The sequence below is a fragment of the Rhodamnia argentea genome, chromosome 6, assembly GCF_020921035.1.
Source record: "Rhodamnia argentea isolate NSW1041297 chromosome 6, ASM2092103v1, whole genome shotgun sequence".
Classification (NCBI taxonomy): domain Eukaryota; kingdom Viridiplantae; phylum Streptophyta; class Magnoliopsida; order Myrtales; family Myrtaceae; genus Rhodamnia; species Rhodamnia argentea.
The window spans coordinates 9,570,053-9,587,663 of record NC_063155.1 but is presented as its reverse complement, the minus strand read 5'-3'; the positions used below and the strand labels follow the sequence as shown (position 1 = coordinate 9,587,663).

General features: G+C 43.8%; 3 protein-coding genes across 3 annotated transcripts; 1 reads left to right on the top strand and 2 right to left on the bottom strand.

The window, feature by feature from the left end:
* Nucleotides 1–2,277: 2,277 nt before the first annotated feature.
* Nucleotides 2,278–5,770, bottom strand: LOC115741569 (cysteine-rich receptor-like protein kinase 1). Its single transcript, XM_048281354.1, has 7 exons — nt 5,514–5,770; nt 4,584–5,385; nt 4,194–4,307; nt 3,763–4,113; nt 3,300–3,534; nt 2,997–3,141; nt 2,278–2,799 (listed from the first exon to the last, which is right to left on the bottom strand). The coding sequence occupies exons 2-7, from the start codon at nt 5,377–5,379 to the stop codon at nt 2,431–2,433; spliced, it is 2,010 nt and encodes a 669-aa protein (XP_048137311.1). The 5' UTR covers nt 5,380–5,385; nt 5,514–5,770; the 3' UTR covers nt 2,278–2,430.
* A 4,896-nt stretch (nt 5,771–10,666) lies between these two features.
* LOC115741542 (glutaredoxin-like) lies at nt 10,667–12,431 on the top strand. Its single transcript, XM_030675512.2, has 4 exons — nt 10,667–10,830; nt 11,428–11,516; nt 11,953–12,051; nt 12,142–12,431. The coding sequence occupies exons 1-4, from the start codon at nt 10,721–10,723 to the stop codon at nt 12,213–12,215; spliced, it is 372 nt and encodes a 123-aa protein (XP_030531372.2). The 5' UTR covers nt 10,667–10,720; the 3' UTR covers nt 12,216–12,431.
* A 765-nt stretch (nt 12,432–13,196) lies between these two features.
* Nucleotides 13,197–17,335, bottom strand: LOC115741564 (cysteine-rich receptor-like protein kinase 42). Its single transcript, XM_030675535.2, has 6 exons — nt 15,989–17,335; nt 15,701–15,814; nt 15,270–15,620; nt 14,776–15,010; nt 14,308–14,452; nt 13,197–13,997 (listed from the first exon to the last, which is right to left on the bottom strand). The coding sequence occupies exons 1-6, from the start codon at nt 16,758–16,760 to the stop codon at nt 13,671–13,673; spliced, it is 1,944 nt and encodes a 647-aa protein (XP_030531395.2). The 5' UTR covers nt 16,761–17,335; the 3' UTR covers nt 13,197–13,670.
* Between the last annotated feature and the right edge of the window lie 276 nt (nt 17,336–17,611).

Below are 17,611 nucleotides of genomic sequence, written 5' to 3'. Positions count from 1 at the left end.
GAGCGAACGAAAAATATTTTTATCATCCACAAAAATATTCAGAAATATATTGTTCTCAATAATGAAAATATTTTTTTTATTGACTAGTTATTCCAAACGATATTACCAATTATCTCCATAAAAAATGCTTTGTAAGCCATTCATTTGTCTCGAAACAAGTAGACCCAAAGAGCTAAAGAACTTCACGCTTTTCGTCTTGTGACTAATCAGACTTATTCATTTACCTTCGATTAGATTTCTAGTACCCAAACGCACACATTATTTTTCAATCCAATCATTGGACATTTAGGCTTTGTTTGTTTAGCGAAAAATAAACGATTTGGAAAATATTTTCTTAAAAATGATCGCATGTATCTCTTGTAAAAATGAATAAACAAATAACATTTTCATCTTTCAAAAAGATATTTAGACACGAATGGTTACAAGTATTGAAATTTTTTTTATTGACTAACTATTGTAGCGATAGAAGCAACCATTTTTCAAAGAACATATTTTTCAATTTATAGTTTTTCGCGAAATAAACAGGGGTTTTAGAGAACCCCGCTTGTTGCATGATACGTTGGCCAAGAAAATAAAGTCAGCAATCGATTCTTAATTAGTCGTAGACAGCATCCTTTTGACCAATACAAGTAACTAGTAAGCCAAGGGTGGCGAATTGTGGTAGGAGAGTAGCTCTAAGGTAATAGTTTTTTTTTTTCACAATGTTATGTCATGCTCGTTAAATCGGGAGAATTATCAAAAAAGCCTAAACATATTGTAATTGTACAAATTTAGTTCTAAATCTCTTTTTTTTTTCAATTGAGTCATAAACTTTTCAAATTTATGCTAATTCAGTCCATCCCGTTAGTTTTGGCTGGAAATTGCTAATATGGTGCAACCGACGCTAACGTTGATAATTTTAATTTTGTTATAAACTTTTTCTTTTATTTTTCTTTTCTTTCTTTTCTTTCTCTTTCTTTTTTCCTTCCTTCCTTCCTTCCTCCTCTAGCTAGTGAGGGCGAGCCTTGCCTAGCCATGGGGAGGCCCTACCTTGCCAAGCGACGATGAGGCTCGTTCTTGTTAGTGGCCGGCAAGGGCAAGCTCATCGGCCCTCGCCGGGTAGGTCGCCGCTAAAGGAAGAAAGAAGGGAAGCAAAAAGAAAGAAAGAGAAGCAGAGAGAGAGAGAGAGAGAGAGAGAGAGAGAGAGAGTCAAAAATATGAAAATATTATTAAAAAGTTATCCATGTTAGCTTCGATCGTGCCACGTAGGATAAATGGCAAGCATGTCAATGATTTCTCTCTAAAATAGGCAAAATGGATTGAATTGACACAAATACAAAATATTTAGATCTTAATTGAAAAAAATTAGGAGCTCAATTGGCACAATTGTAATAAATTTAAGATTTTTTTTTTAATTTTCCCTAGTTAAATCTAACATATGGGCCGATCAAGTTCGATCACTGCTAGTTGCAAATTCTAAGAATTAGACCAAGAGGAAACAATTTCTCGAGAATTTCCACTATTTGTGAAAGAAAGAGATAAATTTGGAAAAATTACCCAATTAGCCATAAATCTATTTTATGAATATCAATTCAACCTTAATTTTTTTTTTATTTTTCCATTTTAGTCATGAACCTTTGCGAGAAATTTCAATGCGATCTTTTTTTTTTCATGGGTGTTCCATTCTTGATTTTTTAAGAGTATCAAGAATGAAGTTGAAACCGTCGACTTGTTTCCCTCTTAATTTGGTATTGCATATGATTCATGCCACATCGCACCCTCCTTAAACCGCCGCAAGTTGATTGGCGTATCTCGAATTTAGATCAAACAATATGTACTTAGTCCATTTACATTTGCATTTCTTCAAAACTCTAAAAAAAAATTAGTCAAAAACCATTCGCATTAATCTACAAGGCTTTTGGCAAAAGCCGAACCAAACCCAAAAGCCACCCTTTGTCCATAAAGTGTCCGGAATGCCGGGCCCCACGTTAGGCATTCTTGGAAAGAACCAGCTATCTGATCGGGATCTGCGCCGTGACAAGATGGCTGGTTTGAAACATTTTCACGGGCCAATCGTTTGCAAGCGTTTGGATTTTATTGTGGTTTTGTGGGGCGTGGGGGTGGAAGAAGAAGAAGAAAAGAAAAGGTCCCAATTCTAAAAGGTCAACGCAGCAAAGTTTGACCAAAGTTGGCCTTCACGTGAAAACAAAGAATCAATGGATTCCTCGATCCGTCAAAGAAACGTGCTTTTCGTGTGCAAAGGTCGTCTCCAACTACGACCGGAGAAAGGAGAAGATATTCTCAACAAATCCGAGTGCTGATGCGACCACGTCGCCTGGTCGGAGAATGAAGAATCTGCGTCATCCCAGTTCATGAATGGATTTACTGTCCTCGACTCGTCTGTAAGATATGGTTTTTACCATCTGCCTGTACAAGGAGCAGGTGCCGGTTCTACCTAGGCTCGGATGCTTGGATCGCGTGCCGGCTATTCGTCCGCAGGCTTCCCATCAAGCCGGAAGAGACCTCGGACGCGGTGAGCTGGTTCGACAACCACGTCTGCGTGTACGAGCTTCGGCTGCTGGATTCATCAGACAGCACGCTGGCGTTGAGGAATGGGGGCTGCTTCGGTTGAGGGACTACGCGGTCTCTGTCGTTGAGCATCTCAACGATTCTGGACATGGGCGGCCGCAGTTCCATGGAGGCTTGCGTGCACAGGAGGCTGATTTGGAGCACGTTCGACGCCTCCAGGACAGGGAACTCCCCTCGTAAGGCCGGATCGACGCACGCCGCTAAATTATTCGACTTGTAATGCTTCCATACCTGAAAAGCAATCACGAAAGCTCTACGGCTCCGTCACATCTGAACATTAATCTGCTAATTCTAAACACAGAAAGCGACGATTTATTGAAGGCTGTTGGCCAAATCAAGGGAAAAACTAGATAATCCTGGAGCGGCACGGCCAGGAAAAGTAAATGTCGATCTAAGTTCTTCCCAATCGTAAGGACAAGCGATCTTACCGACTGTAATACCGAGCCCGACCCCTGTGCGAATATGCTGTTCTTCCTACCGCTCAAGATTTCAAGAACCAGCACCCCGAAAGCATAAACATCGGCTTTCTCCGTTAGCTGTCCCTTCACGAGATATTCAGGGGCCATGTAACCGCTGCATCGTTTACAGTCTTAGCCCAGAGAAGATGTGAAGTGAAGACAAGGATGATATGCGAAAGCACTTTGAACAGGCCAAAACTTGTCAGATTAAGCAGAAATAGAAAGTGCCGACTATGGTTCCGAGCACGCTAGCGATTGAACAGGCGTTCTTACAGTGTGCCGGCGATTCCTGTGCTGAGATGAGACGCATCCGGAGCGATGCATCGGGCAAGCCCGAAATCCGCGATTTTCGCCGTGAGATTCTCGTCAAGGAGGATGTTGCTGGTTTTTATGTCCCGGTGGATGATTTTCACTGCGCACCCTCCATGAAGAAACGCGAGGCCCTCAGCCGTTCCTGTGATGATGTGCAGCCTCTCCTCCCAAGTCAGGACGTGCGCCGCATTGTTGGCTGCAACAAAAGATTTGATTCGCTTATCGGGATCGCCTCATGCTTCAGAAAGACGAGCAGAACAGAGTGCGACAGACATGACAGAAGAAGTGGAATGGTTTTTTGAAGCCGATGACTCGGAAATCATGAGACGGAAACATTGCTTGCCATACAAGAAACCAGTTTTTCTCGGCATGGAACGATGGCTGTGCTAAGTGCTATGCAGCTGTGCAACAGCCAGCTACTTACCAAAAAGGACTTGATCAAGACTTCTGTTTGGAATATATTCGTAGACGAGGAGGCTTTCCGGGCCTTCGATGCTGCATCCCAGAAGCCTGACAAGGTTCTCGTGTCGGATCCCGTTGATCAGGTTCACCTCGTTGAAGAAGTCGTCCACCCATTGGCGCGTGTTGAACACCAACCGCTTAACCGCGACGACCTTCCCGTCGGGTAGGATCCCCTTGTACACTGAGCCGGCACCCCCTTGCCCCAGCTTCCTCGAGTTGTCGAAGAAGTTGGTGGCCTTCTCCAGCGTCTCGTAGTTGAAATATAAACCAGACTTGCTCACGCTCGCCGGTAATCGCATGAGGCTATCTCGCACTGAAAATTGGACGAATTCCAAATTCGCATCATCAAGCTTGTGTTCAAGAACTTTTAGGCATGTGATTCGAATTGCTTACCTTGTTTCTTCTTGGAATACGTTCTGTATCCAATGTATGCGCCGATGAGAACGAGCGAAATCGCCGCAGCAGCTGATGAGGCTATTGCTATTGTGATGCGGACCCGGGACGACCCTGCGAAATGATAGAGAACAAGGTCACATCCTTCAAGTAAGTGATTCTATAGCAACTGCAAGTCAAATGTCAGCCACCTCACAAAAGTTCAGTCACCCAAAAATCAAGTTGAGATGAGCGAGTTCATTAGAAATTCCGAAAATCCGGCGACATCGACTGTGGTCGGAAATTCCGAATATCCGACAGCAGACATAGAAGAGCCTCGTCGGTTTTTCTGTAATGGCGAGGAACCCATCTTTAAGTCGGTGAACCGGAGATCAAGAGACTAGTTGTTACCTCCGGTGACGGGGACGTTGTAGAACTTTGCTGTCGAGTAACGGAGGAAGCATCCCGCGTTCATAGCCCGAGCTTCTTCCCTAGGTGCGCAGCTTCTCGCCATCGAAGTTGCATTCTCCAAACAAGCTCTGCAGCCGCCAGCGTCGAGGGTGCTCCAGCACTGTGCCAAAGCGTATACACCAGCGGCTCCTCCGGCTCCGTCCTCCCCAGCCACCGCGAAGCCCTTGTTCTGCACCGCACTCGCCGAGACATTCGTCAGCACCCGGTCCACCCTATCCGAGAACTCGGCCGCTCTATCCTTCTGGTCCGCCGGGACTGCGGAACTGGAGCTACACTTGAGCGTGTCGTAAGTTGGGTCGGCGGTCTCGTTGTAGAAGTTGTAGCCGTCGTAACGGAGGAAGCAGCCGTCGAGGAAGAGGCGGCCGGAGTTTGGGAGGCAGCGGGGGATCCGGGTCCGGCTCTCGGCAAAGCAGAGGAGGCAGTCGGTCTCGATCAGGTCACCGTGGCACTGGGCAAGGCCGTACACCGGCGGCGGCGGCGAGGTGAGGGAGTAATTGCCCCAGCGCTGGTCGGTGACGCTCCCGAGGATCACCCTCATGACGGCGCCGAAGTTGGGGATGATGTTTCCGGCGAGGATCCCAGTGGAGTTCCCGCAGAGGAGGGCCGCTTCGGCTATTCGAGGGTCGGAGAGGGCGAGAGAGAAGAAGGAGGAGGAGAGCGCGAGCAGAGGAAGAGCGAAGTAAGCGGAAATGGGAATCGGAGATCGCATTGACGGGCTCGCTCCGTTTGGTATCATGGAGCTCTCTGCTTGAGAAATGCTCGGTTATCAAAACTTTTCTTCTCAGTTTCTCTTCAAAGAGAGAAGAAGAAGAAGAAGAAGAAGAGTAGTGAAAGATTGGGCAAAATCTGTGAGGGGAACTCCGATTCAACCTGATGATCTTATAAGCTTCAACCAGCTACACAACACAAATTCTTCTTCTTCTTCTTCTTCTTCTTGAGTGGAGCAACTATTTGCCTTGGTGGATTCTACTGTTAAGAGAGAGAAGGTGTTCTCCCGTCTGCGGCGCGCTCTTGAACGAGCTGTGCTGCGTGATGATGATGATTGACCCACCTGGGCAGAAATCTTTCTTTAACACAGGGAATGATGGAGTTGGAAAGTCGAAATGGAAGCGAGTGACAGACTGACGCTTGACTTTTGGGTCTCAATCCTCACACCACCCTTACCTTCTTTACGCTAGAGTAGAACTTGGGAAAGTGCCATGGCGATGCCAGGTCCCCTAAGCTGCCGCAGTGACGCCTTTCTCTCTCCCTCCCTCCCTCCCTCCCTCTCTCTCTCTCTCTCTCTCTCTCTCTCTCTCTCTCTCTCTACTGTACAGCACCGAGCAGGCGAAAGGAAGATGAAGAGGGGAGAGAGAGAGAAAGTGGGTGGAAATGGAATGAAGTGTTTGACACGGCGCGATTGATGGGGTTCGGAGACTCTCCGAGTCTGACAAGATAGTGTGTTGACGGTGGTTGAGATCAGACTCGATCCGGAGGTTGAAGAAGACGGACCGATGTTCCGACAGCTTCCATGGCTGACCGGACGAGAGCGATGGAAGTGGATGTCGATGTCTTTTTTTATTTTTTTATTTGCGATTATTCTCTGGCATTAAATTCAGATGGAGGTACGCATGAATCGCTATTGCACGGTGATGGTGGGTTTGGTGGATAAAGGTCGGTCCATCCGAAGATTCTCTTTTTTGTACCAGTTCGGGGCCAACCATGTAATTCCCATGGACGTTTCATTTGACTTTGGATGATGCATTTGGCCCTTCATTTCTCTTGCGTGCACATTTTGACTTCTCCGGCCCCATCACCGTCGCGACGCCAAGGTTGAGTGATTTCAAGTTTCTTCCGGATCCGAAACCTACCCAGTCGGAATCGATTTTCCATTTTCTATAATCTGAAACTCACCCTATATACCCTGTAATCTAAAATCTATTACGATTGAGAATATAGTCGGGCATTTTTTTGTTTTCGGGCTCGAATCTAGAATTTGATGTTACTTAAATTTATTTATCCTCGGTCTACCTTGATTGTGGATCGCGCGTACAAGCAATTTCGCGGATTGAAAACTTGTAGGATCATGGGGAATTCGAACAAGAACGTCTCTATTCATAGCTAATGTAGGAGGTAATCTCGGGAAAATCGAGTAAATTCCCAGCGGAGTGAAGTTACAAGCACGAAGAGATCGGGTAACTCTTCCGTGTTTTTTTCATAGTACCTAGGATACAGAAAATCACAAGACAAACGATCCGAGATCGACTCGAGGTGCTTCCCAAATATGAGAAGATGATTGAGCACCTTTTTGTTTTCGGGCCCGGAGTTAGAATTTGAGATGTCTACACAAGATACTATCATCTTCAGATTTATTCATCCTTGTCTATCCCAATTGTGAATCACGCCGCATAGAATTTCACAGTAGTAACACGGTAATTCATACGAGACTATCCCCATTCATAATTAATGTCGGACCTAATCTTAGGAAAATAGAGTAAATTCTCAATGCAACAAAGTTACAAGCATGAAGTGAACGGGGTAACTCTTACATGCTTTTCATAGCACATGGAGTATCAAATCATATAAGTTTCGCATGATTCCGCGGATCATATGCACTGCGTTCTTGCGATCGGGAGTAAAATGCAAATGTTTGATGGTGGGAAGACTTAATAAAGCCTATCTACACTTATCATATGGATGTTAATTCGGTCATTGACCTTTTAATGTGACCAATTTAGTTCTAAACTTTTTGACAATTTATCAATATAGTCCTACTATCCAACTTTGGCCGAAAATCGATGATGTTGATGCAAATTGTCCCATGTTGCACGACCATCGCCGACAGATTTTGTAATTTTAAAAAAATCTATCTTTTTCCTTTTTGTTTGCAATTGTGGCCAGCTAGGGTTGAAGCCCTTGCTAGGGCCCTTGTTGGCCACGTGCGAGGGCTTGTAGGTCCTTGCTGGTGGCTGGCCACAAAGAAAAAAAATAGAAAAGAAAAACAAAAAATATAGAATATAAACAATTAAAAAAATTTACAAAAATTATCCACGTCGGCGTTGTCTAGGCGTGTCTTGCCGTGTAAGACAATCGATGTTCACGTCGGTGCCAAAATTAGTTAGAAGTACGTCAACGACAAATCATCATAAGGTTTGGGACTAATTAAGCCAAATCGAAAGTTTAAGGACCGAATTGACATTTGTAAATCTATAAATTTCTTAATAATTATCTCGTTTGGTGGTGGATATCTCAATCAAAACTTGGTTAAAAAACAATTTTCGATCATTCGCACGCGACCAAATTGGTCAACGTCGAAGATTCTAACCTCACACGCACCAAATATGGAAAGTTGTAGATGCCCCGATTTTCAAAGCTTTAAGCCCACATAAACAATAGTTTCAACAAAAATTTATAAAATAGATATAGAAGGCCTAAAACTACATTTCAAGATTTACGATTTTAAAAAAAATTTAAGCATACTTTTCACCTATCTTTGTCATGTAATTCCAATTCAAACCAATGGTAACGTAAAAAACCGACATTTATCATAAATTTACCGATAGAGTCAAATGCACAAAAAAAAAAGTGGCTAAAACGAAAAGATCGGAAAAATTAGGCATCGAGATCACGTAATTCTTTTTATCCATGGTAAAAAGAATTAGGAAGCCACCATACTTACGTTAAATTTCGCAGCGCTTGAATTTTTCGCCATGAGATGGTTAGGTAACGGAGGAAAAAGCGACCGCAAGAGAAACATTTTCCCCATAGAAAAAACAAAAAACCGATGAATTTGAAATCTGGATAGTGAAAATCTAGAAGCTCAAAGGTAGACAAATTCAAAGGGAAAATGACACAAAAATAAAATAAAACGAGGAAAAATTTTGTCATGAAAGTCATAAATATATTATACGGGGCCAATTTAATCCTAAACTTTTTAATTGTGCCAATTTGGTCCTAAAATTCTTTGACGATTTGTTAATGTGGGCCCTAAACATTTTGACGATATGTCAATTTAATCCTAAACATTTTGATGATTTGCCAATTTAGTCCTCAAATTCTTTGACGATTTGTCATTTTTCCCTAAATATTTTGATAATATGCCAATTTAGTACTAAATCTTTTGAGGATTTGTCAATGTAGTCCTACCGGTCAATTATTCAAATAGTAGGTTTAGGACGGAATTGACAAACTTTCAAAAGGTTTAGGAATAAATTGACACATTGTCTAAAATTTCAGGACTAAATTGGCAGAATTAAAAGGTTCGAGACTAAATTAGTCTACGCACAATAAGTTTATGACTTTTTAGATGAAATTGGCTTAAACGAGACTTAAGGAATTCCGGAGAGGGAATAAAGTTGAGCCTTATTACCGTCCAAAGGAAATTTCATTATCACCAACACCTTTAAAAACTTTGACTATTACCAATATGCAATTACGGACAAACCAATATGACCTTCACTACGCGTGCCAATTTTGTTGGTGACATAGCCACATCAATCCACATCCATCTCCCTCTTGATAACGAAAATGGAAAATGCAGTGTAGTTCCTTGGGTTGAAAAAGGAAAGTCGATATAAACACACAGCAATGTGGCATCGTCCCCGGATGACGGCCATTTTACGTGACACGACTAAAGTTTATATTAGCGATTTTAGGCCAAAATTAATTGAAAGCACTAAATTGACAATTGTAAAAAATTTTAGGGCTGAATTAGCACTATTAAAAAGTTTATGATTGAATTGATTGATATACAATATGTTTAAGAGCTTTTTTGTAGGAAAATTTCAAATAAGGGTTTAAAATGGACGATTTTTCAATTAAGGGTCCGACTTGCTATTATTTTCTTAAATAAGGGCTTGAAGTTGACATTGTTTTAAATAAAGAGCCTAAAGTGGCCGTGTCATTATCAAAGAAGGGTATGACCTCACTTGCTATTTAAGGACATTTTCGTCCTTTATTTTTTTGATTTGTTTTCCTTTTTTTTCTCATTTTTTTTTCTTTACTACCGCCGGCCAAAGTCATGGCTCTCGCCCCTTGTGACCCTCGCTTGTGGCCATCGAGGAGGCCTTGCCGGGGTAGGATAAGGTTTGCCCTCGCCCGACCCTCTCTAATGGTTGGCCATTGCCTAAGACAGGCCACTGGTGAAAAAGGAGGAAAAGAACAAAAAAATAAAAAATAAAAAGAGAACGAAAAAAAAATAAAAAAAAAAAAATCAGAAAACTTAAAGGACGAAAATGCCCTTGATCGGCTAAGGTGGTCAACCCTTTTTTTTTAGACTAACATGACCACTTCAGACGTTATTTGAGAAAATAAAAGCACTTCAGGTCTTTATTTAAATTTTTTTTTATAAATAATTTTACAACGCACATACATATTTGTTTATGCATATGTGACATCTTACTGGTATAACACAATTCTCAATGCGAAACCTCCGGTATGAATGAATGCATCAATATCCATTTGCAGCACGTGAGCCGTGCACTACACCAGGAGCGGTTGAAGTAAAAGCTCTCTTCTCTCTCAACCAAAACCCAACGGGCTTCTCGAGACTGCCTCGGGCTTGATCGGACGATTACGGCGAGATTCACTCTGTTTTAAATTTGATTTGAGGTCGAGCTCGCTCTTAATTGAGCTTCTATTATTATATTTTTCAAAAGGCGTTTGTTACGTCGCGGGCAAACTGGTTAACAAGCGTTGTGCAAAGCACGTGTCAACAACGTAGGAATCGAAGCTCCGATGACTCTTTTAGGCGTGAGTCATTGCTATACGAGCCTATCCAACAATAGCAAACAATTTTTTTTTCTTCCTTTCGTCATAGAAAATATTCCCGAATTTTACGTTTCTTGAGTTCGGACGGTAGTTTTGGGACTTGCTTAGGTCCAAGGTTCTATTATTATATTTTTCGAAAGGTGCTTGTTACTTAAAAACTTGGACCCAATCATTCTGGGAAATTTTCAGGAGACCCCCACAGATTGTACGTATTTGCTCAAAAGTCCTGCCCCGAGGGCCTTTTTTTAATTTATAAAAATGACGTCCAATCTCCTCGATGGTGTTCAGAACCAGGTTGATCGAAGACGAGCGAAGATCTTGGAAGAGAAATGGGGTCGATCTTCAGTTCCTCGAGCGGCGGCGCGAGCAAGGAAGAGCTCGAGATCGCCATGGACAAGGCGAAGGAGATCGTCTCCTCAACTTCTGTCGTCGTGTTCAGGTCAATCGTTCCACCCTTTCTCTCTCCCTGCTCTCCCCCCTTTCCCCGTACATTCGCAACTCCACGTGCTCGTCGATCGGCGATCTGCTTCTCTGGAACGGCCGAGTTTTGATTGTCGAGTCTCGCTCAGTGTCCTTTGCGGCGATTCGCTCCGAGTCCAATGGCGGACAAATTTGTATTGGCCGATGAATCGGAACCATAGAATCGGGCTCGTTGGTTGAATCAGAGAGCTCAGATGTGCAAATTGATGCACGGGAGGGTATTTATTAACTGATCTTGGAAGAATGAATTGGGGGAAAAAGCTAGCACTTTCGATGGGTTTAGAATCAGTTGTTTGTGGCCGTGGATTTCTCTACGATCCATGTGCCAGTTACTGAATTGATAATGCAAAGTCATCAACGCTAAGCTACCGTGTGTAATGCAAAAATTGCTGGCGGATCGAAGAAATAACTGTCGCCGGATATTAGTGCCGTGTCGTGTTAGAACTTCATTGTAGCAGAACCCAAAGTGGCTGTTCAACGTGAGAGTTTTGAGGTTGCTTGTAGCGTCACAAGCAGAGAGTGGTCTCAATTCTTTGACCTTGTGCTTCCTGTGCAGCAAAACTTATTGTGGCTACTGCAAGAGGGTCAAGCAGCTGTTGACACAGCTCGGGGCAAGTTACAAAGTCATCGAGCTGGACAAGGAAAGTGAGTATCTCCTAGCCTCTTGAATTGCCTGCATATAATCTTGAGCTGAGTACGAACCGGCCTGAATATAGTCTTGAGCCTAGGAGAATTTTGGCTATTTGGAGGCAACTTTTGTCGGCAACGATGCCATTTTGGGTGGAGTTGCTAGCTTGGTGTTCTATTCCTGCGTAAAAGCCTGTTAAGACTCTCCCCGTAGATGCTCAATTAGCCCCAAGGACCTGTATCTTTTAGTTCTTTTGACGAGGGGGGTCATGTGGGAATATAGTTCCGGGTACCAACCAGCTAACTTTTTAAAGATGTTTCGAACTAGAATTAGTTGATATGTCCCTGATTGTGCAAATTATCGCTTTATCCTTATCTACAAGTTGAAGAACTCAAGTGGAAAATGATTTCTTTGACATTACATTATTCGACCATCTGAATCTCCTTTTTGAAGGTGATGGAGCGGTCGTTCAATCGGCTTTGGCAAATTGGACAGGGCTGAGAACAGTACCAAACGTGTTCATTGGGGGAAATCATATCGGTGGTTGCGATTGTAAGTTCTTAACCGCTGGTATAGGTTAGATGCAACCTGGGTGTTGCTTGACGACTTATCTTTTAATGTTGGCTTTCCCTGCAATTGCAGCGGTCACCGAGAAACACCAGGCAGGTCAACTGATACCTCTTCTTAGGAGTGCTGGCGCTGTCAACTCGGAATAAAACGTAGCGCTGGTAGTTCTTTTCTTACCTTAGACCGAGAGAGAGAGAGAGAGAGAGAGAGAGAGAGAGAGACTTGTGTTATGGAAGTGCATAAACAGAGGTGTTACTTGTAAATGAAAACGATGTTTTCTGACTGGTTGCACAAATTTGGAGTGTGCTATGAACTACATTGTTGGCAGACTTGCTTCCATAGTAATTGGGAGACTCTTCTAACAAGAGGCCGTTGTCGACTGTCGGGTACGGCAGGCTGGTCGAAACATTATGTAATACCGGTGGTGGCTGAAAATCCTTAATGCAGAAGGGGAACGACTCTCAGAAACTCTGAGACCCAGATTGCTTTTTTGCCGCAGAGACTAGGAAACGGTTTGACGGTGTCTAGTAATAAAGTTTCACAGGACCTTGAAACGGAGTAAGAGGTTCGGTCATATGATTTCTGCAAATGTCAGTGCTGTAATAGTTAACTAGTGTCCACTTGATCTTATCCATAATGAACTTAATCATCCTCCACTTCTGGATTCATCCGAAGCAAATTGCAAGTAATAAATGACAGAATATCAACTAAAGAGTAACTTTTCACGCTGTTTCTTCGACCCGGGATCATACTGGGCGTTAAGAATTCCAAGTCAATTCCCCGGCAAATAACCAAGAAATATGAAGGAAAAAAAAGTTGAGAAGTACATCAAGTTATCTAGATCATCGTTTCAAGAAAGGATTTAAAAGGCTGACAGTGTGATAGTATAATGATGCGATTTTAATCACAAATATTATGAATGGCAAAAAACATATAGCAATTAGGGCGAGACTTACCTTTAATCTTATGCTTGGCATTTTACCGCGATCCTATCACGTAGTCATGCTAGCAGGATACTTTCAAGAATTATCTCCATCATGGCAAAAGACACCGTCACTCGGAGAAAACTAAACCGGAAATGCTAATTAGAATATTTACGACAAAAAAGGTCAGAATCTCGAGGTTTTGCTTTTCCTTTTGAGATTACAGGAACATGAAAAGAGGCTGTCATGAACTACTGCACAGTTGCTATTGTTTTTCATACGAGTCCCAGCTCCAGTAACCACGCGGAATTGGCAATACTAAGCGACAATGGAGGACAAAGGAAATAAGTGAACGAGAATATGTACATTATTTCCTCCGACTCCACCAAGCAGGAAAAGGCTAGCATAAGACATGACCGATGCACCAGAGCTTCTCCAATCTCTTGCACAGTAGCTGCATCATTGCCCCATCTCACTGCCCAAATATCCTCATCCCGATTCCCGATCAGGGTTTGAGAAACCCTCGAGCACTCCTGGCCATTGGACTCCCTGCAATCCTTCTCACAGGACCATATGCCCGTATCATCACGTGCAGTTGGGGTCCAAATAGTGCTCCTGCTCACATGTCTGAAAGTTACATCGCCTCCGCTGGCTCGGGTGATTCCCACTGAAAAGACTATTTCACCGGAGGCTTATGGTGGAGGCGGAGGAAATTTCAGAATTTGTCAGTTGGTTTGAGATCCCAGGGTTTGTATTTGAACTTCTGCTGGAGTCGCCTGGAGTCAGATTACTGTTGAGAAATGGAGGTTGCGTTGGCACGGGAACTATACGCTCCCTGTCGTTGAGCATCTCAACTACTTCAGACATGGATGGTCGTAAATCTGGGGAAGCTTGGGTGCAAAGAAGCGCAATTTGAAGCACATTCAATGCCTCTGAGACGGGAAACTTGTCTTTCAGCACAGGATCGATGCATTCCGCAAGACTATTTGATTTATAATGCTTCCAAACCTGAAAAGCCGAAAATAAGCCAAAAGACCTTATAAGAAACTTTGATTGTGTTTAGCAGGAGAGATTCTTTCCAGATTTGTCAAGGGAAGAATCAAATAATGTCCTCATAAAGATATGTAAGCCGCAGAGGCGTGGTGCGGGTTACAAGATTTCCAGTATAGAGAATAGAGCAATCGGAAAATTCTCAGTTTGAAGTTCGAGAAGACGGTAGGTTTTATACTAACTGTACATCATAGACAAGAGGAAACGTGCAAATGCTGCATGCATTTTTTAGAAGTTGAAATCAGCAGGATAGGTATACGAATCTTACTGATTGCAGAACTGAACCAGAGACCTGCCCAAATACACTGTTCTTCCTACCACTTAAAATTTCTAGGACCAGCACGCCGAAAGAGTAAACATCTGCTTTCTCTGTTAGTTGTCCCTTAACAAGATACTCTGGAGCCATATAACCCCTGCAAAATGATTCTTTCAGAAGGAGACAAATATGTTCTACAGAATCTGAAGTAGAAGATGAAATTGCCAAAGAGTGAAGAGCAGGGGTCATCCAAACAATAAATTTCTCAAAACAGACCGCAGAAAGTTAGGGAGAAAGAGGACAATTCCTATTTGATATGACACTACCCTCACACTAACCCTTATATCACATGCTTATCTTCTGACCTCATAATATGCGGCCGTGAAAATGAGCCAATCCAGTCTTTTCGACATGAGGATGCTATCTAAGCTGGCTTAAATGAAATAAAAAGAGACAAGTAATGAAACACCAGAATCTTACAGTGTTCCTGCGATACCGGTGCTAAGATGAGATTTTTCTGGATCAAGACATCGAGCAAGTCCAAAGTCAGCAATCTTCGCTGTGAGATGCTCATCAAGAAGGACATTGCTGCTTTTTATGTCTCTGTGTATTATCTTCACTCCACAAGCATCATGAAGAAATGCCAGGCCCTCAGCTGTTCCGGAGATGACATTAAGCCGCTCCTGCCAACTCAGGATATGGGTTGCATCCTTATCTGTGACAACAACCAGGTCTTGTTATCAGTTACATTCTTGCAATCAAATACTTATCAGGTACGAGATTAAAAGAATCATCTGGAGAACATTAGCAAGAAAAAATATTCGAACAAGATGAGGCTAGCAACTAGATTAACACCATATAACAACTTATGAGAAGGTATAAATTAAAGGGTTTTTCTTTGAAGAGGCCCAATTTATGGAACAAACTATACTAATCTCAGATGCAGAATGGAGTAATACGTGCGGAGAACTTACCAAAGAGGATTTGATCAAGGCTTCTGTTGGGGACATATTCATAAACTAAGAGGCTTTCCGGGCCTTCAATGCTGCAACCCAGAAGCCTGACCAGGTTCTTGTGTTGGATTCCACTGATCAAATTTACCTCATTGAAGAAGTCATCCACCCACTGACGTGTGTTGAACACTAGTCTTTTTACTGCAACAACTCTTCCATCAGGGAGGATCCCCTTGAATACAGTACCAGCTCCACCTTGGCCTAATTTCCTTGAGTCATCAAAGAATTTGGTAGCCTTCTCGAGCAATTCATAATTGAAATTCAGATTCGACTTCCTCACAATTGCTGGAACACCAAAGAGTTTCTTCTGGACTGAGAATAGGTAAAGAAGATGACATTAGAGAATGTTCTAAGGGCAGTTAGACAGAATAGTCTCCAACTTGCACATTTACCTTCTTTTTTCTTGGATACTTTTCTGTATCCAACATAAGCACTGATAAGAACAAGTGAAGTTGCAGCAGCAGAGGAGAAAGCAATTGCAATGATGATCCCAAGCTTCGGCGAGTCTAGGGAAACAAAAAAGATCATCCTTTGTGGATAAAAAACGAAGCTATTGCAATGAAGAGACAACAAACAAACTATTACAGCTATAATAACAATTCAGGAAAAAGCACAGGACTGAGGATCGCCATCTCATAAAACAATGTGCAGCCCAACTTGAGAGATCGTTCAATTCATACCACCATCTGTATAGCTGTAAAACTTCTGAGTTGAATATCTCATGAAACAGCCGGCGTTCATCGCCCTCCCTTCATCCGCAGGAGTACAGTTCCTCGCCTTGATCATGGCGTTCTCCAGGCACTCTCTGCACCCATTCTCGTTGAGAGTGTTCCAACACTGCGCCAGTGCATAAACACCAGCAACTCCGCCGCGTCTCTCCTCTTCGAAAATGGCGAACCCCTTATTCTTCGGTGCAACTGCAGTCACATTCCCCAGCACCCGGTCAACCTTATCAGCAAACCGCAGCCTCGCCTGCTGATTGGCTGAAACATTGGATTGATTGGCGCACTTGACCATATCATGCTGCGGATCGATGGTCTCATTAAAGAAGTTGTAGTAATCGGACCTTATGAAGCAACCGTCGAGATACAACCGCCCAGAGTTAGCAGCTAAGAAATTGCATCTAGGGAGTATAGTCCTGCTCTGCGCGAAACAGACGAGGCAATCGTCTTGGCTCAGATCGCCCTGGCATTGAGCCAGGGCGTAGATTTCCGGCAACGGAGTGGTGACGGAAGCAGAAGCCCAGCGATCCTTGGTGACTTTCGTGGCTACCACTCGCATGACGTCGAGAAAGTTCGAGACGATGTTTGCTGTAGACGTGACGTTGGATTTGAGACATAGAATGCCCGCCTCCGAGACTCGAGGATCGGCGACCGACGGCGAAAACAAGGAGCTGAAGACGACGAGGAAGACGCAAGCGAGGTCGAGAGGATTGAGGACCGAAGACCGCATTTCACAGCTTCAAACTCGTTCCGAGGCAAATCCGCCGGAGAATGTTCCGGGAGCTGCGTTCGCTTCAACAAGTATCCAATCAGACTGATTATCGAGAAAATGCAGAGGAGTGAAAACCGATTATCGCATCGGTTTCTCTCGTGTTCGAGCTCCGCAACTTTCAAAAAGCGTCAGCTACCAAAGTTTCCGCCTCCGATCAAAGCGCGCCCGAGCTCGAGAAGCTCCGACGCCCGCCGAGTCTTAATCTCCGCCTCCTTCCTCCGCAGATTCGAAGCTCGCGAGTCCGAAAAGCAACCGCGACCGCCAGGTGTTTGGCGGTTTGCGAGACGCTTCGCCGCTGAGCCCACAGGTTCGCCATCCACTACTCGTTATATGTGAACATGACGGCGAGTGCTTACCCTGGAACGAGCTTCTAGAAGCGGAGGCGAGCCGTCGAAGTGGAGATCTGCGACTCGGTGACACGTACGGAGGAGGGATTGCTCGCCGCGAGGGCTTCGGCTCGGTCGTCGACGACTCTGATAGCGACGGCATGGCCGAAAGATTATTTCACTGAAGAAGGTCAAAGGGGTGGTTGGTTGCACTTGCACCTCAAGAAGAGGACTGATACGAGCAGCTTCCCGCATTAAATATCTTATCTTCTTGCGACAGAAGGAAAAATTCCAAATCATTTTCTCCTATAAATACCCGAAGTTCCCATTATTTCAAATAAGAGTGGCCGAAGACCGGCGGCCCTCGCACAGGTCTGGTTGAGGGCCATGCCCCTCCGTCGTACCTAGGCAACGGTCGCCGGACCTCGCCCTGATCTGGTCGAGGGTCGCCGGCCCTCTCCCAGTTCTGCGAGGGCCAAGCTG